General features: G+C 42.5%; 1 protein-coding gene across 1 annotated transcript in view; it reads left to right on the top strand.

The window, feature by feature from the left end:
* Nucleotides 1-16,286, top strand: part of LOC138945817 (centrosomal protein of 63 kDa-like) — a 95,694-nt gene extending 79,408 nt beyond the window's left edge. The window contains exons 13-19 of the mRNA XM_070317322.1: nucleotides 177-227; nucleotides 1,781-1,978; nucleotides 2,716-2,820; nucleotides 4,579-4,730; nucleotides 6,008-6,168; nucleotides 9,294-9,463; nucleotides 14,113-16,286. Of these exons, the coding sequence (XP_070173423.1) occupies nucleotides 177-227; nucleotides 1,781-1,978; nucleotides 2,716-2,820; nucleotides 4,579-4,730; nucleotides 6,008-6,168; nucleotides 9,294-9,463; nucleotides 14,113-14,235 (960 nt within the window). The 3' untranslated portion in view covers nucleotides 14,236-16,286. The remainder of the gene's footprint in view (nucleotides 1-176; nucleotides 228-1,780; nucleotides 1,979-2,715; nucleotides 2,821-4,578; nucleotides 4,731-6,007; nucleotides 6,169-9,293; nucleotides 9,464-14,112) is intronic.
* Nucleotides 16,287-23,390: the final 7,104 nt, after the last annotated feature.

The following is a 23,390-nucleotide window of genomic DNA, read 5'->3' as shown; positions in this document are numbered from 1 at the left end:
GTTGGGGGGGGGGGGGGGCACAGAGACAGTCCACAGTTACACAAACAGCAGGTGTGAACATTAATGTAGTGTCTCAGTGTCACACACAGTTGGGGGGGGGGGGGGGGGGGGGGACACAGAGACAGTCCACAGCTACACAAACAGCAGGTGTTGTAAAGTTGTGTTTGTTGTTACAGGAACTGAAGGAGAAGATTGAAGTTCAGTGTCTTCAGCTGGAAGTCCAAAAGGTTTGGCTTTTTTACATTTAGTCAAGTTTTGACTAAATGTTTTAACGTAGAGGGGGGAATCGAGACGAGGGTGTGGGGTATGTGTCTGTGCGTGTGTGTGTGTAGAGCGATTCAGACCAAACTACTGGACCGATCTTTATGAAATTTTACATGAGAGTTCCTGGGAATGATATCCCCGTACGCTTTTTTTCTTTTTTTCGATAAATACCTTTGATGACGTCAGATCCGACTTTTTGTAAAAGTTGAGGCCCTGACAAGGAATAAGGTCCTGAGGAGGCCCTGTCACACCCTCATTTTTCAATCAAATTGATTGAAATTTTGGCCAAGCAATCTTCGACGAAGGCCGGACTTCAGTATTGCATTTCAGCTTGGTGGCTTAAAAATTAATTAATGACTTTGGTCATTAAAAATCTGAAAATTCTAAAAAAAACAAAAAAAAACATTTTTTTAATCGATCCAAATTTCCGTTCATCTTATTCTTCGTCATTTTCTCATTCCAAAAACATATAAATATGTTGTATTTGGATTAAAAACAAGCTCTGAAAATTAAAAATATAAAAATTATGATCAAAATTAAATTTTCGAAATCAATTTAAAAACACTTTCATCTTATTCCTTGTCAGTTCCTGATTCCAAAAACATATAGATATGATATGTTTGGATTAAAAACACGCTCAGAAAGTTAAAACGAAGAGAGGTACAGAAAAGCGTGCTATCCTTCTCAGCGCAACTACTACCCCGCTCTTCTTGTCAATTTCACTGCCTTTGCCACGAGCGGTGGACTGACGATGCTACGAGTATACGGTCTTGCTGAAAAATTGCAGTGCGTTCAGTTTCATTCTGTGAGTTCGACAGCTTGACTAAATGTAGTAATTTCGCCTTACGCGACTTGTTCTTTGTTCTCTTTGTTTTGTTTTAGGCTGTTCCTGTCCGTGGACATATCTCGGAAGTTTTTAAAGCTAGACCTCTGAAACTTTGCACACTTTTAGGGTTTGATGATCTCACGGAGTGACCCAGTTTGGTTGACCCTCGTTCTTTTTGTTTTGTTTTTTATAGTTTTTGTTTTTCCTTTCCTTGATTCTTACTCTTTGGTTGTTGTGGTGGTTGTTGTGGTGGTCGTTGTGGTGGTCGTTGTGGTGGTCGTTGTGGTGGTCGTTGTGGTGGTCGTTGTGGTGGTTGTTGTGGTGGTCGTTGTGGTGGTCGTTGTGGTGGTTGTTGTGGTGGTTGTTGTGGTGGTCGTTGTGGTGGTCGTTGTGGTGGTCGTTGTGGTGGTCGTTGTGGTGGTTGTTGTGGTGGTCGTTGTGGTGGTCGTTGTGGTGGTCGTTGTGGTGGTCGTTGTGGTGGTCGTTGTGGTGGTTGTTGTGGTGGTCGTTGTGGTGGTCGTTGTGGTGGTTGTTGTGGTGGTCGTTTCTTGCTTTCTCGCTCAGTGTTCTTGTGTATTTGAGCATGAGCGGATGCTTGCATGGATACTATGGCAGTGAGTTGTATGGGTGTGGTTGTGAAGATGAGTCTCTCATCTAAATTCTGTCATAACATTGCTGTGACGTGTACAGCTCCAGGAGCAGGTGCTGTCGGTGAACGACGTGCACGGCACAGAGCTGACATCTATGAGGAAGAAACTCGGGGAGCTTACCACAGAGCTAAATCAGCGCAACGCATCCCTCGCCACGCTCAGTGAAAAGTCTTCAGAGTTGGAACGCAGTCTGCGCGACGAGTCAGACACACTGGACAAGAAAGTGGCCGAACTCAAGGTGGGTAACTCTCCCTTGCTGTGAGATGTTCTATGAACTCGAGGTAACTCCTTTGCTGTCACTGTGTCAGATTTTCTATGAACTCGAGGTAACTCCTTTGCTGTCACTGTGTCAGATTTTCTATGAACTCGAGGTAACTCCTTTGCTGTCAGATTTTCTATGAATCTGTCCAGCTCCAAAGCTGTTTCGACTGCCAGACTTTTGTTTTGTTTTTGCCACTAAAAAGCTTTGTTGTTTTTTGTGATTTGATGGTAACATGTCTGAAAATCATTCTTTTCTGTGTGTTTCCTAGAGAATCACTGGGGATGTTTGATGTGTATTAATGAAGAAGAAAGGACAGGGTAATTGATGTAGTTGTTGTTGTTTGTTTTTTTAGAAAGTTGCTGTGGGCTTACATGATGTCATTGTATCTAAAATTTCTTTTTTGCTTGCAAGAGACAGAATATGTTTGTGTGTGTGTGAAGTGTTTTGTTTTTTTCATTGTGTCTGAAAACTGCATTTTGATCCTAAATCTAAAATGACCTAACATCACTTTTTTTGCTGCCCTGATAAGATTTATTTGTGTTTGTATTTGATGATGGCTGTAATGTATTATAATTTGGAGTAATACTGAAGGTGTGTTCGCACTGACAAAATACCAAATGATTGTTTGCACCCTATAGCACCGTGTGGTTAAAGCAGACTTGCAGTGAGAGCTAACATGTGTGTGTGTCGGTCTGTGCTTTGTAACCTTGCAGGTAGCACATGCACAGGTCCAGTTGCTGCGGGCTGAAAATGGCCAGTTGCGACGAGATCGCTTGCACGAGGGAAACCTTGACGGTGACGGAAGTATCCCATCGAATGTAAGAATTATGGGAAAAGAAGTTAGCCACAAAATGTGTTTTGTTGTGAAAAGCTAAACTGAACAGCTTCTGCAACAACTTTTTATACTGTCAAAGCAGTGCATGTGTTCTATGTAGTGGATAAACATATTTTAAACATATTCTCTCCTATTCATAAACATTTGGATGTTGAATACAAAATGTATGGTTCAGAGATGAGTGTTATAAAACATAGGACATCTTTGTTATTTGTTAGCAAACCATGCTACACTCTAGTTGTTTTTCCATGTCTCAGTCATGTCACGTCAGTGATGGCTTTGGGAGCTGCACTCCAGCTGGATGCACTGATTCATAGTCCTGTGAATCCTGTTTTTCTGCCTTTTTCTACTTATTTTTGACTCACATGCGAAGCAAAAGTGAGTCTATGTACTCACCCGAGTCGTCCGTCCGTCCGGAAAACTTTAACGTTGGATATTTCTTGGACACTATTCAGTCTATCAGTACCAAATTTGGCAAGATGGTGTATGATGACAAGGCCCCAAAAAACATACATAGCATCTTGACCTTGCTTCAAGGTCAAGGTCGCAGGGGCCATAAATGTTGCCTAAAAAACAGCTATTTTTCACATTTTTCCCATTTTCTCTGAAGTTTTTGAGATTCAATACCTCACCTATATATGATATATAGGGCAAAGTAAGCCCCATCTTTTGATACCAGTTTGGTTTACCTTGCTTCAAGGTCAAGGTCACAGGAGCTCTTCAAAGTTGGATTGTATACATATTTTGAAGTGACCTTGACCCTGAACTATGGAAGATAACTGTTTCAAACTTAAAAATTATGTGGGGCACATGTTATGCTTTCATCATGAGACACATTTGGTCACATATGATCAAGGTCAAGGTCACTTTGACCCTTATGAAATGTGACCAAAATAAGGTAGTGAACCCCTAAAAGTGACCATATCTCATGGTAGAAAGAGCCAATAAGCACCATTGTACTTCCTATGTCTTGAATTAACAGCTTTGTGTTGCATGACCTTGGATGTATTTTGGTAGGAAAAATGTGTAAAGCATGTGAGTCGTATGGGCTTTGCCCTTCTTGTTATTTTATTTTATGAATTAACGTGTATATATATGATAAGAGTAGTCCCTCTCTGGGGGAGGGCTGGTTGAAAAAAAGCTCGTTTGTATGGCTTATGCCACAACCCTCGTAAAATAGAATTTGATTAGATTTGATTGAGAACTAAGGTGGCGGACGCTTCTTGCTTGCTTTGAGATTTCTTCATTGCGTGCTTTTCTTGCTTTGATTGATGGATCGTTTGTTAAATAGACCTTTCTTGGTATGAAGACGACCTTGTAAATCATCATCCATACATCGCACATCCACCCAGCCTGTAACCTGCAATAACAGCACCTTGCCACTTGTACATCATCATCCATACATCGCACATCCACCCAGCCTGTGACACACAATAACTATGGAACGCCAGATACGCCATGTCCCTGCGGAATTCCGCGATCCGCGCAGACTTTCGAGCTATTCTTGTCGTTGATTGGTCAGAAATTCCGCCCGGACTTTTAATGTCTTCGCGCAATTCCTCGAGGACTTAAAAGGGGGTCTTAAAAGGGGGGTCTTAAAAGGGGGGTCTTAAATGGGGGGGGTCTTAAAAGGGGGGTTCTACTGAAGTGTGTGCCATGTTGGGTGTGAGGACAGCTTTCTCTGTGTGACCTGTGTGTGTGGTGAGTCCTTGTACTGAACTCGGACTGTCTTGTCTGACAGAGTGCAAGCCGCGTGATGCGGCGAGAGATGCATGTGCTGCGGAACAGTGTGGAGGACATGGAACACATCATGCGCAGTCAGCATAACTCTGCCCGCACCGAGACATCTCACAACGAGACATCTCACACCATTGTCATGTCCGACAGACACAGGTTGGTAATGTAACACACTGAGACATCTCACAACGAGACATCTCACACCATTGTCATGTCCGACAGACACAGGTTGGTAATGTAACACACTGAGACATCTCACAACGAGACGTCTCACACCAGTACAGTGTCATGTCCGACAGGCACAGGTTGGTAATGTAACGCACTGAGACATCTCACACTAATGTCATATCCGACAGACACAGGTTGGTAATGTAACGCACTGAGACATCTCACACCGGTACAGTGTCATGTCCGACAGACACAGGTTGGTAATGTAACACACCGAGACATCTCACAACGAGACATCTCACACCAGTTTCCTGTCCGACAGACACAGGTTGGTAATATAACGCACTGAGACATCTCACACCAATGTCATGTCCGACAGACACAGGTTGGTAATGTAACGCACTGAGACATCTCACACCAGTACAGTGTCATGTCCGACAGGCACAGGTTGGTAATGTAACGCACTGAGACATCTCACACCAATGTCATGTCCGACATGCACAGGTTGGTAATGTAACGCACTGAGACATCTCACAAAGAGACATCTCACACCAATGTTATGTCTGACAGGCACAGGTTGGTAATGTAACACACTGAGACATCTCACAACGAGACATCTCACACCATTGTCATGTCCGACAGGCACAGGTTGGTAATGTAACGCACTCAGACATCTCACACCATTGTCATGTCCGACAGGCACAGGTTGGTAATGTAACGCACTGAGACATCTCACAACGAGACATCTCACACCATTGTCATGTCCGACAGGCACAGGTTGGTAATGTAACGCACTGAGACATCTCACAACGAGACATCTCACACCATTGTCATGTCCGACAGGCACAGGTTGGTAATGTAGCGCACCGAGACATCTCATGCTGAGATATAATGTACGAAGACATCTCACACCATGACATTTTACACCAGTGTCATGTCCGACATGCACATGTCATGTTGGTAGTGTAACGCACTGAGACATCTCATGCTGAGATATATTGCACAGAGACATCTCACACACAGACATCTCACACTCAGTCATCTAATACTCAGTCATCTGATATTCAGACATCTCACACACAGACATCACACACAGAAACATCTCACAACGAGACATCTCACACCAGTGTCATGTCCGACAGACACAGGTAGGTAGTGTAACATGCAGTCAGCAAAACTCGTCTCACAATACGTTGCCACGGATGACTTCATTTAGTCCAGTTCCCAAACATTGCTATCAACATTTTGTGTGTTGTCTGTGCCAGTGGTTCCCAGGGCAACACAGAGTCGGGGTCAGAGCGACACGGCGCAATGGACGAGTACCTGCACTCCAACATCCGTCGCTATGACGACCAGCTGCAGTTCCTGGAGACGCAGAAAGCCAGGCTGGAGGCGCAGATGAGTGAGAGCTCTCGCCAGAACCTCCGTAAGCAATTCCTCCCTTTCACACAATCACTCTCTCTATAAGTAATTCCTCCATTTCACACAATCACTTTCTCCGTAAGCAATTCCTCCCTTTTACACATTCACTCTCTCCATAACTAATTTCTCCCAGTCACACAATCACAATCTCCATAAGCAATTCCTCCCTTTCACACAATCACTCTCTCTATAAGTAATTCCTCCCTTTCACACAATCACTCTCTCCATAAGCAATTCCTCCCTTTCACACAATCATTCTCTATAAGCAATTCCTCCCTTTTACACAATCATTCTCTATAAGCAATTCCTCCCTTTTACACAATCACTCTCTCTATAAGTAATTCCTCCCTTTTACACAATCACTCTATAAGCGATTCCTCCCTTTTACACAATCACTCTCTCCATAAGCAATTCCTCCCTTTCACACAATCACTCTCTCTATAAGCAATTCCTCCCTTTCACACAATCATTCTCTATAAGCAATTCCTCCCTTTCACACAATCACTCTCTCTATAAGCAATTCCTCCCTTTCACACAATCATTCTCTATAAGCAATTCCTCCCTTTTACACAATCACTCTCTCTATAAGTAATTCCTCCCTTTTACACAATCACTCTCTCTATAAGTAATTCCTCCCTTTCACACAATCACTCTCTCTATAAGTAATTCCTCCCTTTCACACAATCACTCTCTCTATAAATAATTCCTCCCTTTCACACAATCACTCTCTCTATAAGTAATTCCTCCCTTTTACACAATCACTCTCTCTATGAGTAATTCCTCCCTTTTACACAATCACTCTCTCTATAAGTAATTCCTTCCTTTCACACAATCACTCTCTCCATAACTAATTTCTCCCTTTCACACAATCACAATCTCTATAAGCAATTCCTCCCTTTCACACAATCACTCTCTCTATAAGCAATTCCTCCCTTTCACACAATCACTCTATAAGTAATTCCTCCTTTTCACACAATCACTCCATAAGTAATTCCTCCCTTTTACACAATCACTCTATAAGTAATTCCTCCCTTTCACACAATCACTCTATAAGCAATTCCTCCCTTTCACACAATCACTCTCTCTGTAAGTAATTCCTCCCTTTCACACAATCACTCTCTCCATAACTAATTTCTCCCTTTCACACAATCACAATCTCCATAAGCAATTCCTCCCTTTCACACAATCACTCTCTCTATAAGTAATTCCTCCTTTTCACACAATCACTCTATAACTAATTTCTCCCTTTCACACAATCACAATCTCTATAAGCAATTCCTCCCTTTCACACAATCACTCTCTCTATAAGCAATTCCTCCCTTTCACACAATCACTCTATAAGTAATTTCTCCCTTTCACACAATCACTCTATAAGTAATTCCTCCTTTTCACACAATCACTCTATAAGTAATTCCTCCTTTTCACACAATCACTCTATAAGTAATTCCTCCTTTTCACACAATCACTCTATAAGTAATTCCTCCCTTTCACACAATCACTCTCTCCATAACTAATTTCTCCCTTTCACACAATCACAATCTCTATAAGCAATTCCTCCCTTTCACACAATCACTCTATAAGCAATTCCTCCCTTTCACACAATCACTCTATAAGTAATTCCTCCCTTTCACACAATCACTCTATAAGCAATTCCTCCCTTTCACACAATCACTCTATAAGTAATTCCTCCTTTTCACACAATCACTCCATAAGTAATTCCTCCCTTTTACACAATCACTCTCTCTATAAGTAATTCCTCCCTTTTACACATTCACTCTCTCCATAAGCAATTCCTCCCTTTCACACAATCACAATCTCCATAAGCAATTCCTCCCTTTTACACATTCACTCTCTCTATAACTAATTCCTCCCAGTCACACAATCACAATTACCATAAGCAATTCCTCCCTTTAACACAATCACAATCTCTATCAGCATTTGCTATGCTGTAAGCCCAAACTTGACTAAATGTAAAAATGACAGGCATCCAAAATGTCCATTGATCGGTCGACAATCAACAATGAAGATAGTGCAACTAGCCGAGTACCGAACGTTGGGAACCACTCCGATATGACTGATGTAGGTAATGTCCACGTGACGTGCTTTAGCCAATCGTGAATTTCGTCGCAAGCATTCCCCTTTCCGGTCACTCTCTGGCCCAATCGCCAAATTGATTAGAAATAGAATGCGCAATTCACTTGTGGAGTCAGAGTCCTCACATTTTAAATTGACGCTTACACAGTGTATGAAGTGGAAATTGATTAGAAATAGAATGCGCAATTCACTTGTGGAGTCAGAGTCCTCACATTTTAAATTGACGCTTACACAGTGTATGAAGTGGAAATTGATTAGAAATAGAATGCGCAATTCACTTGTGGAGTCAGAGTCCTCACATTTTAAATTGACGCTTACACAGTGTATGAAGTGGAAATTGATTAGAAATAGAATGCGCAATTCACTTGTGGAGTCAGAGTCCTCACATTTTAAATTGACGCTTACACAGTGTATGAAGTGGAAATTGGAGGCAGAATAAAACGGAGGAAACGTAAGGGTGGTGAAGATAATGGTGCAGCTCTCAGAATCCACAGGTCGGAATCCACTGTGATTTAAGCCTCTAATTATGCAGAACCTGTACTGATGCCTTTCATTTACGTTGGTTTTAGAAGAAAAACATGCTTTTCTCATCATTTTCGTCGATCAATTTATGACCAAATTAATTAATCATGCTTAAGTTTGGACAAAAACTAACATGAGTGAACGTGGGAGTTTCAGCCCATGAATGAAGAAGTTCCCTGGTGTAAATGAGGTTACTAAACATGTATATTTTTATCAAAGTTTTCGATGGCATAAATACGGGTGTGTGATTTTAAATTCAAGACAATGCTAGTGCTACTCTTAAACACTAATTGCTAATCTGAAATTGTGTGAACATTCCAAAATGCTACTCTTTAGGCTTCACAGGGGTTGGCAGCTATGATTATTTGTAACGCAGAATCTTAATATATCATTTTAGAAGCTATCGGAGGGCCGTTATTATCCCTTTAAGACTTGTCCATTAAAGTTTGTGTTAGAAGAAAGGACAAGTTTACAATATTCATGAGCCCCCTCCCATGGCCTTCTTGTGTGCAGGCATAGCAGCAGAGGAGCGCAAACTGCACGAAGCAGCGGAACGGCGAAACCCTCACTGCGACCATCACCATGACGAAACACAGGGGTCAGAGGCCATGTCGCTGGTCAGTGAAGGTCATTTCCCCAAGATTGACCGGCTACAGCTGCCCAACTCCAGCTCTGACGACGAGGTATTGTTTGTTTGTGTGTGTGTGTGTGTGTGTGTGTGTTTTTGTTTGTTTGTTTGTTTGTTTGTGTGTGTGTATGTATATGTGTGTGTGTGTGTGTGCACCAGTGTGTGTGTGCTCCAGTGTGTGTGTGGGGGGGTATTGTTTTTTTTTACTGGAAAATAACTTGTTGTTTTTGTTATTGTGTTGTTGTTTTTCATCTAAAAAACAACTTTTTGTACAATTAAAATAATCTTTGGTGAGGGGTCATATTTAGCTCTTTATACTAGAAAAACAACTGTGTTTACTGTCCGTATGGTATCTGCATGTTCGTGTTCACTGTCCGTATGGTATCTGCATGTTAGTGTTCACGGTCTGTATGTGTTGACTGACAGAAGTGATAGCAGAGTTGCCAACTGATACGGATTTCCCGTATCGGATACGGATTTTTCGTGATTTTCGAGTGATACGGCGTATCACGGGGATTGATACGTAAAAACTTCATTGATACGGGAAATTTCAAAAATGACATTTGTAAAAAAAAAAGGGGGGAGAAATATTCCGATTGGACGAAAGCGTGAGATCGGTTTCCGATCACGGTTCCGTTCATGTTTTGCTGTTCTTGAATGAGCTTCAATATCCCCCCGGCCTCCGAGTCCATGTCCGATGCTGATATCTTCGCGGCACTTGGTGCAAAACGCGAAATGTATGCCGCGTCTTGTCGATTCGGAGATGAAGTCATACTCTTGTTTGTAACTCTTTTCAAATTTTACAAGAACTTTCGGGCGCTGGACTGTTGTTTTCTTCATTTTGTGGTCGTCTGCTGCTGCTTCTTCTTCTGCTTCTCATCCACATTCGACTGAAGCGCATGCGCTAGCCACAAATCTCGCCTATTCTCGTTTAGTTTCGATTTTAATCACAGCGTTTGTGTGACGAAGCCTCGCGCTAAACGAGATTTCAGAAGTGAAACTACGCCGAGTACAGGCGCTTGAAAATACACTCCAGTCATTATTAACTATACTCGAAAAATGTTTAATCTGGAAACTTTTGCACTACTTCGGGAAAATCCAGGACTGGACATAAAATCAGGAATGTGAAGAATGGATTTTGCCTGTGTTCATTGTAGTTTATAGATAAATCATGAAATGATAATAAGAAAGCATATTCAATACACATCACTTTTTCATACAATTCAAATCAATACTGATTTTAGTTCATTATCAGAACAGAAGCACTGAAATCAGTATTGATTGGCATTTTATGATGAAATTGATTGATCTTTATACCATGCACCTCACTACCATAAACACAACTTTCAAATTCTGCCTTACGCGGTAATACCGCGGTGCCGCGCGCTTATACAGTTTTTTGGCCTGATGATACAGTTTTTGACTCACATGCGAAGCAAAAGTGAGTCTATGTACTCACCCGAGTCGTCCGTCCGGACGTCCGGACGTCCGTCCGTCCGAAAAACTTTAACGTTGGATATTTCTTGGACACTATTCAGTCTATCAGTACCAAATTTGGCAAGATGGTGTATGATGACAAGGCCCCAAAAAACATACATAGCATCTTGACCTTGCTTCAAGGTCAAGGTCGCAGGGGCCATAAATGTTGCCTAAAAAACAGCTACAGTCGAACTCGCTTAAGACGAATCACTGGGGATCGGAAAAAAAGTTCGTCTTAACCAAAATTCGTATTAAGAAAATTGATCGATTTTTTTTTTTATTTATTTTTTTTTTATATAAGTCTTGTACATTTTATGGTGTTTCAATTTGTTTCTTTCGCAACTTTCATGCTGCTTCACGTTTAGACAATAAAGTGACATATTCAGGTACATGTTCATGTGTGTCTCATGTTGAGTGATGATTGTTGAGTTTGAGTGAGAGTGAGCACACAGATGTTTCATCCAGTTGTTACGTTTTTGGTCACACACACGCGCACACACTGACACTGTCCACATTCGCGGTGTTCCTATCATTTGTCCGGAATCACTTACCTTGGCGACGGGTAGCAAACCTTGGCCAATTTAGTTTTTTGTTTTTTTGTTGCAACATGATGTTCAAATCCAAATCGAAAGCACTGACTGACTGATAAACTATCGCGAACCGGCGAACGCAAACGTTGAGAGTGTGGTTTCCCTTGTCCAAGGGAAACCACTCTGGCATCTATATTTTTGGCAATGGCTTCCGTTCGATGTTTCGTTTTTGGTATTCGCGAAGGAAATAAACGTCAGTCAGTCATTCATGTTCAGTGTCTGAGCTATCAATCACTTTGATTCTAAATTTGAAATTGTTTTGTGAGTACAGTGTAATCAGTTTAACTTTATTCAGTGATCGGTTGAGCAATGGTTCAAGCAGTCGACGCAAGGGAAGACTTTGACACACGTGTATTCAAACTTCTCAAATTCCCATGATATGTCGATCTCGGGACGAGTTTAAAGATTTCGTCATAAGCGTGAGTAAATTACAGACATTATGCATGCTTGGGAATCCAAAAAGTGCTCGTTATAAGCGTAAATTCGTTATAAAGAATTCGTTTTAAGCATTTTTTTTCAGCATGAAGAAAGAGGTATTCAGTTGGGAACTTAAAACTAATTCGTTATAAGTCAAAATTCGTAACTAGCGTGTTCGTTTTAAGTGGGTTCGACTGTATTTTTCACATTTTTCCCATTTTCTCTGAAGTTTTTGAGATTCAATACCTCACCTATATATGATATATAGGGCAAAGTAAGCCCCATCTTTTGATACCAGTTTGGTTTACCTTGCTTCAAGGTCAAGGTCACAGGAGCTCTTCAAAGTTGGATTGTATACATATTTTGAAGTGACCTTGACCCTGAACTATGGAAGATAACTGTTTCAAACTTAAAAATTATGTGGGGCACATGTTATGCTTTCATCATGAGACACATTTGGTCACATATGATCAAGGTCAAGGTCACTTTGACCCTTATGAAATGTGACCAAAATAAGGTAGTGAACCACTAAAAGTGACCATATCTCATGGTAGAAAGAGCCAATGAGCACCATTGTACTTCCTATGTCTTGAATTAACAGCTTTGTGTTGCATGACCTTGGATGACCTTGACCTTGGGTCAAGGTCACATGTATTTTGGTAGGAAAATGTATAAAGCAGTTCTTAGTGTATGATGTCATTGCTGTAAAGGTCAAGGTCAAGCATGTGAGTCGTATGGGCTTTGCCCTTCTTGTTTGGTAATGTGATACAGGAAAACATTGATAGGGATTGACATGTATGTGATAGCATCTTATATCCCATGACCTCCCTTCTTTGTCTCTGTTACTTCAGTATGGGTATATATGTTGTATTTTTATAGCTCAATAAATACATCATGGACTCCAAAAAATATATGATAGTGCAGATTCCGATTTGGGCAAAGGACTACTTTCCTCCCGACCTTTGACCTCGCGCCGAACAATGTGACACATTTGTATGAAGTTCTAAAATCGTATTGCACGGCTCAGAAAACCATATCAGTTGCACGCAAAAATGAATCTCAGAACTGATCTGATGTATGAGATGCAATAAGCAAAAGTTTCTTTCATTATGAAAGCAATGCAGGTCGAAAAAAACGAACATTCAACTTACAAGATAACCAGATGCTAGCGAACCAAAACAAAAACACGAGTACCCTCCCCTTGCATCGTTAGCAGACGACTTTTGAGAATCTGTCGGTAGTGTGTTTTGGTGTGCGCCTTCAGCTATCAAACATCGGCTGTTTCACGTGTTTTGCGAGCAAGTCTACTCTTTTGCCTGGCTCTGCAGTAAGTCCACATATTTTTCCGTAATCCAGTCATATTCCTTCAAAATGCAATCAATCGGCGGTGACAGACGTGTCGGTCGCGTTTTCCTCACACCCATACCAGTTTAAGTTCATCCATGCAAACACACTCGCAAAACAGTTTATCACGTAGATACATTTCAAATAGGGAGCAAATGGTTAAATCTAAACCTACATATTTGTTCCCTAAAATTTGCTTCTCTGTCAATAAGCCTAATTACACACGTTCGAGAAAAACAACGTGGAATCGATTCTGAATCGAGTAAGCCAAATGGGTCCCAAACCCGTTTCGCCCGTTCTGCCGACCTGAAACGCAAAACAAAAGAATTGTGCGCTTCAACTAAATTAATTTCTATTCGACTTCTATACTTTCTTGCAACTTATGAACCTTTACTTAAAGCTTTTAAATGGTCTGAAAGTAGTGTTACCGCGTACTTATCGATGCACTCATTCGTTTTATTTTTTCAGCGACGGTCACTTAGTTTAAGGTTGCAAAAGGGCTAAGTCTCGCTGGCAACAGTTTTACCCTGCACAGATCGCAACAGTGCCGCTAGTAGTCTACACTTTGTGTTTGATGGTAGAATGGGATATACAGATTACAACACTCGTGGTTTTTTATATGGCTTGTATTTCAGTCAAGACCCAGCGGGAATATCAATCGAGAGCCACTCGCCATAGGCTCGTGTCTCCCGATGATATTCATCCGCTGGGTCTTGACTGAAATACAAGCCATATAAAAAACCACTCGTGTTGTAACCTATACGTATATTTATGTTCACTTTCCATGAATTACATGTATGTTCGTGTTCATTGTCAGAAATAATAGCGCTTTGTATATTTGTGTTCACTGTTTTGGTGCTGTGTGTGTCACCAGCTGCCGGACATGGCAGAGGATGCGTCCAGAGCGTTCTACAGTCAGGAGCACCAGTACACAGACCAGCTGGAACGCAGACTCAACGCTCGGATCAACAACTTCACTCATGGACTGGACCACTGAGGGCACTCTCTTGCTACTCAACGCTCAGATCAACAACTTCACTCATGGACTGGACCACTGAGGGCACTCTCTTGCTGTGTGTTGGCAGGCACAAACTCATGCTGTCTGTTGGCAGGCACAAACTGTTGGCAGGCACAAACTGTTGGCAGGCACGAACTGTTGGCAGGCACAAACTGTTGGCAGGCACAAACTCATACTGTGTGTTGGCAGGCACAAACTCATGCTGTGTGTTGGCAGGCACAAACTCATGCTGTGTGTTGGCAGGCACAAACTGTTGGCAGGCACAAACTGTTGGCAGGCACAAACTCATACTGTGTGTTGGCAGGCACAAACTGTTGGCAGGCACGAACTGTTGGCAGGCACAAACTGTTGGCAGGCACAAACTGTTGGCAGGCACAAACTCATACTGTGTGTTGGCAGGCACAAACTCATACTGTGTGTTGGCTGAGGCACAAACTCATGCTGTGTGTTGGCAGGCACAAACTGTTGGCAGGCACAAACTGTTGGCAGGCACAAACTGTTGGCAGGCACAAACTCATGCTGTGTATTGGCAGGCACAAACTCAGGGAAACACATCACCCCAACTCTGTTCTACGGGGGAAAATACTTTGCTGTGATGGAACAACATCAATGGTTGATTTTGTGGAGGCGGGAATCTTCATTTTGTGAAAGACGGACGGTGGGTGTGTGTGTTGATGCCCGAGAGTGGATGGAGGTGTTGGATGTGTGGAGCGGTGAAAACATGTATTCTTAAGCATCACGTGCAACCAAAGATTGCTGGCAAAGTTTTATTTGTGGGCATGAGCAGAGCCAAAGAGTGACGCGCTCAATGCCAAAGACCAGAGAAAAAACGTGTGTAGGTCTGCAATGTCCAGATTGCATTACTAGAGGACTTGACTGCGCTGTGTTTCATTTAGTGCGAGTTGCATTACTAGAGGACTTGACTGCGCTGTGTTTCATTTAGTGCGAGTTGCATTACTAGAGGACTTGACTGCGCTGTGTTTCATTTAGTGCGAGTTGCATTACTAGAGGACTTGACTGCGCTGTGTTTCATTTAGTGCGAGTTGCATTACTAGAGGACTTGACTGCGCTGTGTTTCATTTAGTGCGAGTTGCATTACTAGAGGACTTGACTGCGCTGTGTTTCATTTAGTGCGAGTTGCATTCAGTGAAATAGGTTATCCTGACACATGTTATATTGAGGCTGGAGTAAGATTATTGACACTGACAGTAAGAATGTCGACACTGACTGTAAGACTGTGACACTGACAATAAGACTGTGACACTGACTGTAACACTGTGACACTGACTGTAACACTGTGACACTGACTGTAAGATTGTCGACACTGACAGTAAGACTGCCGACACTGACAGTAAGACTGTGACACTGACTGTAAGATTGTCGACACTGACAATAAGACTGTGACACTGACAGTAAGACTGCCGACACTGACTGTAAGACTGCCGACACTGACAGTAAGACTGCCGACTCTGACAGTAAGACTGCCGACACTGACAGTAAGACTGCCGACACTGACTGTAAGACTGCCGACACTGACAGTAAGACTGCCGACTCTGACAGTAAGACTGCCGACACTGACTGTAAGACTGTGACACTGACAGTAAGACTGCCGACACTGACTGTAAGACTGCCGACACTGACAGTAAAACTGTGTAAGACTGTCGACACTGACAGTACTACTGTGGACACTGACAGTAAAACTGCTGACACTGACAGTAAGACTGTCGACTATATTGATGCTGACAATGAGACTTGACACAATCAGTGAGAACAGTGACACGGACTGTGAGGCTGATCAAGCCATGGTGCATTATCTGATGCTAACGACCGTGAGTTTCACCTCTCTGAGCGATGTGGGTGGAGAATTCATCTTTCTCACAACTTAATCATTCCGGCAGAAGATGTGGTGATGGTGGTCGTGACAGCGAGGATGATGATACTGGAGCCAACAGTGAGAGTAGTGATCTGACGTGATGGTGGTCGTGACAGCGAGGATGATGATACTGGAGCCAACAGTGAGAGTAGTGATCTGACGTGATGGTGGTCGTGACAGCGAGGATGATGATACTGGAGCCAACAGTGAGAGTAGTGATCTGACGTGATGGTGGTCGTGACAGCGAGGATGATGATACTGGAGCCAACAGTGAGAGTAGTGATCTGACGTGATGGTGGTCGTGACAGCGAGGATGATGATACTGGAGCCAACAGTGAGAGTAGTGATCTGACGTGATGGTGGTCGTGACAGCGAGGATGATGATACTGGAGCCAACAGTGAGAGTAGTGATCTGACGTGATGGTGGTCGTGACAGCGAGGATGATGATACTGGAGCCAACAGTGAGAGTAGTGATCTGACGTGATGGTGGTCGTGACAGCGAGGATGATGATACTGGAGCCAACAGTGAGAGTAGTGATCTGACGTGATGGTGGTCGTGACAGCGAGGATGATGATACTGGAGCCAACAGTGAGAGTAGTGATCTGACGTGATGGTGGTCGTGACAGCGAGGATGATGATACTGGAGCCAACAGTGAGAGTAGTGATCTGACGTGATGGTGGTCGTGACAGCGAGGATGATGATACTGGAGCCAACAGTGAGAGTAGTGATCTGACGTGATGGTGGTCGTGACAGCGAGGATGATGATACTGGAGCCAACAGTGAGAGTAGTGATCTGACGTGATGGTGGTCGTGACAGCGAGGATGATGATACTGGAGCCAACAGTGAGAGTAGTGATCTGACGTGATGGTGGTCGTGACAGCGAGGATGATGATACTGGAGCCAACAGTGAGAGTAGTGATCTGACGTGATGGTGGTCGTGACAGCGAGGATGATGATACTGGAGCCAACAGTGAGAGTAGTGATCTGACGTGATGGTGGTCGTGACAGCGAGGATGATGATACTGGAGCCAACAGTGAGAGTAGTGATCTGACGTGATGGTGGTCGTGACAGCGAGGATGATGATACTGGAGCCAACAGTGAGAGTAGTGATCTGACGTGATGGTGGTCGTGACAGCGAGGATGATGATACTGGAGCCAACAGTGAGAGTAGTGATCTGACGTGATGGTGGTCGTGACAGCGAGGATGATGATACTGGAGCCAACAGTGAGAGTAGTGATCTGACGTGATGGTGGTCGTGACAGCGAGGATGATGATACTGGAGCCAACAGTGAGAGTAGTGATCTGACGTGATGGTGGTCGTGACAGCGAGGATGATGATACTGGAGCCAACAGTGAGAGTAGTGATCTGACGTGATGGTGGTCGTGACAGCGAGGATGATGATACTGGAGCCAACAGTGAGAGTAGTGATCTGACGTGATGGTGGTCGTGACAGCGAGGATGATGATACTGGAGCCAACAGTGAGAGTAGTGATCTGACGTGATGGTGGTCGTGACAGCGAGGATGATGATACTGGAGCCAACAGTGAGAGTAGTGATCTGACGTGATGGTGGTCGTGACAGCGAGGATGATGATACTGGAGCCAACAGTGAGAGTAGTGATCTGACGTGATGGTGGTCGTGACAGCGAGGATGATGATACTGGAGCCAACAGTGAGAGTAGTGATCTGACGTGATGGTGGTCGTGACAGCGAGGATGATGATACTGGAGCCAACAGTGAGAGTAGTGATCTGACGTGATGGTGGTCGTGACAGCGAGGATGATGATACTGGAGCCAACAGTGAGAGTAGTGATCTGACGTGATGGTGGTCGTGACAGCGAGGATGATGATACTGGAGCCAACAGTGAGAGTAGTGATCTGACGTGATGGTGGTCGTGACAGCGAGGATGATGATACTGGAGCCAACAGTGAGAGTAGTGATCTGACGTGATGGTGGTCGTGACAGCGAGGATGATGATACTGGAGCCAACAGTGAGAGTAGTGATCTGACGTGATGGTGGTCGTGACAGCGAGGATGATGATACTGGAGCCAACAGTGAGAGTAGTGATCTGACGTGATGGTGGTCGTGACAGCGAGGATGATGATACTGGAGCCAACAGTGAGAGTAGTGATCTGACGTGATGGTGGTCGTGACAGCGAGGATGATGATACTGGAGCCAACAGTGAGAGTAGTGATCTGACGTGATGGTGGTCGTGACAGCGAGGATGATGATACTGGAGCCAACAGTGAGAGTAGTGATCTGACGTGATGGTGGTCGTGACAGCGAGGATGATGATACTGGAGCCAACAGTGAGAGTAGTGATCTGACGTGATGGTGGTCGTGACAGCGAGGATGATGATACTGGAGCCAACAGTGAGAGTAGTGATCTGACGTGATGGTGGTCGTGACAGCGAGGATGATGATACTGGAGCCAACAGTGAGAGTAGTGATCTGACGTTCTTGCTTGTGTCAGGAGCAAATTCATTTGGCTCGGGGCTTCGTGGAAAAAAGATGGAGGTTCTGGTGTGTGACGTGTGCATTTGAAGAGTAAAATCAAAATGTAGGTAGCTTCCTTGGAACCTCGTTTTTGCTGAGATTGCATGTGTACATTGAAGATTTTCTACCATAGACATTTCAAGGGAATCATGCCAAAGAGAAAATTTAACTGTCATCCTCCTTGTTTTATCATCATATGTGTGGTCTGCACCTTGCATCTGAGGTTAATTTCCTGATAGAGGGTGATGTTCACCAAGTGATGTAAGTGTCATGACGTTGTTTCCCTTTTAATGTTCTCAAGCCTGCGCTTCATCTTCTCCACAGAAAGGTTTTACCTTTCAAGTGTGTGTATGTGTGTTTGTGTGTGAGTGTCTGTGTATTTGGGGGCCAATGTGTTATACGGCCAAGAGTGTACTGAGTGTTTGATGACACGTTGAGAGGACTGGGGGAAATGTTTCCACACTGCCTGACATGGTGTGGCCAGCCAAACCTGGAGAACTTTGTCATCTGGTGTGAGAGTACAGACATCATGTTACAATCACGCAAACCAGATTGATGAGATTGATGAGATTGATGATGAGATTGATGATGAGATTGATGAGATTGTCACTACGTCAGTTTTTCTTCACTTTGCTTCTTGGTTGATCTTTTTATTCTTTTATTTTTCACCCTGTAAAATCTTTACATTCTGAATTTTAATATCCTCAAAATGTTGATTCCTTTCTTCCTTTTTCTTTCAAAATTGTCAGACAGTGTTGATGGAGGCCTTTATTGGACCTTTTTGTGACATTGTTTTTTGTGTTTTGTTACCTTTTTATTGCAGCTTTTACCTGCAGAGGGAGTGCATTCAGGTAAAGTTTACAAGTGGGAAGGAGGCTATTCCTGTAACTAGGCACGCCATTATTAGGCCTTGTATCTTGCATGCTTTATTTGTTGAATATTTAAGACTCTTTAATCAAATACAAATTTGCCTTGTAATCTTTATATTGAAGAACACATTTTAACTTTTTAATGTTGTGTTTATTCTGCTTTAAATGTGTCTTGCATTTTTTAAGTAAAGAGATTACATTGTACATGTATTTCTTATAAATATATATAATCATTGGAATCTTCCGGCGTTTCCACCCTCATGGACAAAACATACGTACACTTGTATGCACACACACATGTTTGTGCGCGTGCACGCACACACACCAAAATAGTGCTGAATTGATTGGTTCTGAAGAAGTATATTGTATATGTATCGATTTTTTTTTTATTACAGCCAGTAATCTTGCCAAAATGCATCTTTATTTAAATACAAATGAAGTGTTCATAATAAATATGTGGAAAAAGGAATTGAAACTGTGTGTTAAGGAGTATGTGGGACTGTATGTGGTGCGAGTTGTCTCATCAAAGTATTGGACATCACCATGGACATTGTGTGCTGTTGTGACCAGGTGGATATACTGTATATTATGTGTGCCTGTACGATGAGATATATAAACAGTATGCAGCGGTACCTGTAACATGAGACCCTCTGGCAAGAGGACACCTTCCACTTAAGGACACTTTCTGTGGTTCCTTGGTGTGAAACGTAACCACAATCTGATTTTATGTGTGTTTTTTTCCCCTGTTTCTATTGGTATTTCCTAAGGCTAAAATGAGCATGTACACAGATGAATGTTTGTCCACTTGTATAGTTTGTGTACTCACTGAAACCAGTTGAATCCACCCATTGTACAGAACGTATAGAATTGTGTGTGTGTGTTTGCATGCTGACATCAACTGACATTTTATGTCGGGAGTGCAGTTCAGCGGAATATTTGCATTTCTAAGAATGTTCAAATGCAAAATTAAATTGGTATTATGTCACTGATTTTATACTTCAATGATTTCCATCTGAGTGATCGACAAGAAGAAGAAGAAGATACTTCAATGTTATAACGGTTAAGAAAACATATGATTATTGTTGCAATAAAAGATGGATTTGGAGTGGATCTGTTATTGAATTTTGTTTATTGCTTGACCTCTCTATTCAGATAAATTCATTCTCTTACACACACACATATATACACTCACACACGTACACTCTTTCTCTCTCACACACTCTCTCTCACACACACACAAACTCTCTCTCTCTATCACACTCTCTCTCTCTCTCACACACATATATATATACAGTCATACTGAATTTTCACTCTCACACACACACACACACTGAATTTTCACTCTCTTTCTCTCACACACACACACACTGAATTTTCACTCTCTTTCTCTCTCACACACACACACACACACACACTGAATTTTCACTCTCTTTCTCTCACACACACACACACTGAATTTTCACTTTCTTTCTCTCTCACACACACACACACACACACTGAATTTTCACTCTCTTTCTCTCACACACACACACACACACACACACTGAATTTTCACTCTCTTTCTCTCACACACACACACACATTGAATTTTCACTCTCTTTCTCTCACACACACACACACACACATTGAATTTTCACTTTCTTTCTCTCACACACACACACACTGAATTTTCACTTTCTTTCTCTCACACACACACACACATACTGAATTTTCACTCTCTTTCTCTCACACACACACACACTGAATTTTCACTTTCTTTCTCTCACACACACACACACACACACTGAATTTTCACTCTCTTTCTCTCACACACACACACACACACTGAATTTTCACTCTCTTTCTCTCACACACACACACACACACACACCGAATTTTCACTCTCTTTCTCTCTCTCACACACACACACACTGAATTTTTACTCTCTTTCTCTCACACACACACACACTGAATTTTCACTTTCTTTCTCTCACACACACACACACACACACACTGAATTTTCACTCTCTTTCTCTCACACACACACACACACTGAATTTTCACTTTCTTTCTCTCTCACACACACACACACACTGAATTTTCACTCTCTTTCTCTCACACACACACACACTGAATTTTCACTTTCTTTCTCTCACACACACACACACTGAATTTTCACTCTCTTTCTCTCACACACACACACTGAATTTTCACTCTCTTTCTCACACACACACACACATTGAATTTTCACTCTCTTTCTTTCACACACACATACTGAATTTTCACTCTCTCTCTCACACACACACTGAATTTTCACTCTCTCTCTCTCACACCCACACATACTGAATTTTCACTCTCTTTCTCTCACACACACACACACTGAATTTTCACTCTCTTTCTCTCTCACACACACACACACACCGAATTTCACTCTCTTTCTTTCTCACACACACACTGAATTTTCACTCTCTTTCTCTCACACACGCAAACATCGATTTTCAGCACAGTAGCGATTAGCGCCCAGGCCCTGCCTCGGATTGAGTTACTCATCCACACGACAGCTACAACGAGACTAAACTCGGTCACTGCATTGGTCTTATCAGTAAGTCTCCACTCTGCGCGAGACAAACTATGCATGTGACCTGACATCACAGGGTCAACGGCATACATTACCCGAGTAGTCAAGAAAGGGGTTACCTTTTGCCAGAATGATACAAAACTAACTGTTACACCCTAGTTTTCTGTACCCCTCGCGAGTGTGTGAAACAGTCTGTCACGTGCCTTCCATAACTGTGTTTGTTTTTGTCTGATGATAAGACACGAAAGTCAGTTGCAGAGACGGTGGTGCAAGTCGATCAGCACTGAAATATTGACAACTCTCTCTCTGATCACTCTCTCTATCTCAGTGTTAGTAGTAGTAGTTGTATGTAGGGGCGGCTGTGAATCCACTTCGATATTTGTTAGCCGAAGGCCGCGAGGCCTTATTGGTGCCCCTTCTTTGTCAGATACTTTGCATGCCTAAATCCCTATTCTTTCAATGCTTTCAATCAAAGTCGTAAAAAAGGTTAAGAAATTTTGGAGAATTGTCCAAGAAGTTTTTGAAGGCGTCTACTGTGGGTGCGAATTTTATGTTAGCGGGTAAGAGCTTAGTGCATTCCAATTGTTAGCAACTCTATGAGAAAACGAAAACTTGCGCTTGTTAGTCTAATTACAGTGTTGAACAAAGATTTTTCCCTGGCTGTTTCTGGTGTTGTCTGTCTGCTTGAATGTGAATATTTTGTGCATGTCAATATCATCCACCCCATTTATAATTCTATATGTTTGTATTAGGTCACCCCTTGTCCTCCTTCCCTTCAGAGAGTGGAGGTCTAAGTATTTGAGTCTGTCCGCGTAAGACTTATCACGGCACTCCTTTAGAATTTTAGTTGCTCGACGCTGCACCCTCTCAATTGTCTGAGACTGTCTCTTGAGGAATGGGCTCCACACCACATTTGCATATTCCACCAGTGGTCTCACAAAGGCTTTGTATAGCTTTAAGAAGGTGTCCTTGTCAAGAAATGAGAAGGTTCGTTTGATAATGCCAATCCTCTGATTAGCTTTTGACACAACTCCTCGAATATGCGGGTCGAATGACAAATTGCTGTCGAAAACAACACCGATGTCCTTTTCCTCATCACATTCATTTATTTTTTCAATAGCATCATTGACAGTCATCACGTAGTCATATTTGGGATTCTTTTTACCAGAATGCAGAACATTGCACTTTGAAACATTAAAAAATAATTTCCATTTATTTGTCCAATCCTGAAGTAGGCCTAAGTGTATGTCTTTTTGCATGACTGAACTGTTTGTTGCTTTGTTGTACAGCTTTTTCGTTTCTTCTGTAATGTTTTCAATTTTTTCAATTT

The sequence above is a fragment of the Littorina saxatilis genome, linkage group LG13 (assembly GCF_037325665.1).
Source record: "Littorina saxatilis isolate snail1 linkage group LG13, US_GU_Lsax_2.0, whole genome shotgun sequence".
Taxonomy (NCBI): Eukaryota; Metazoa; Mollusca; class Gastropoda; order Littorinimorpha; family Littorinidae; genus Littorina; species Littorina saxatilis.
This window is presented reverse-complemented; position numbering and strand designations above follow the sequence as displayed.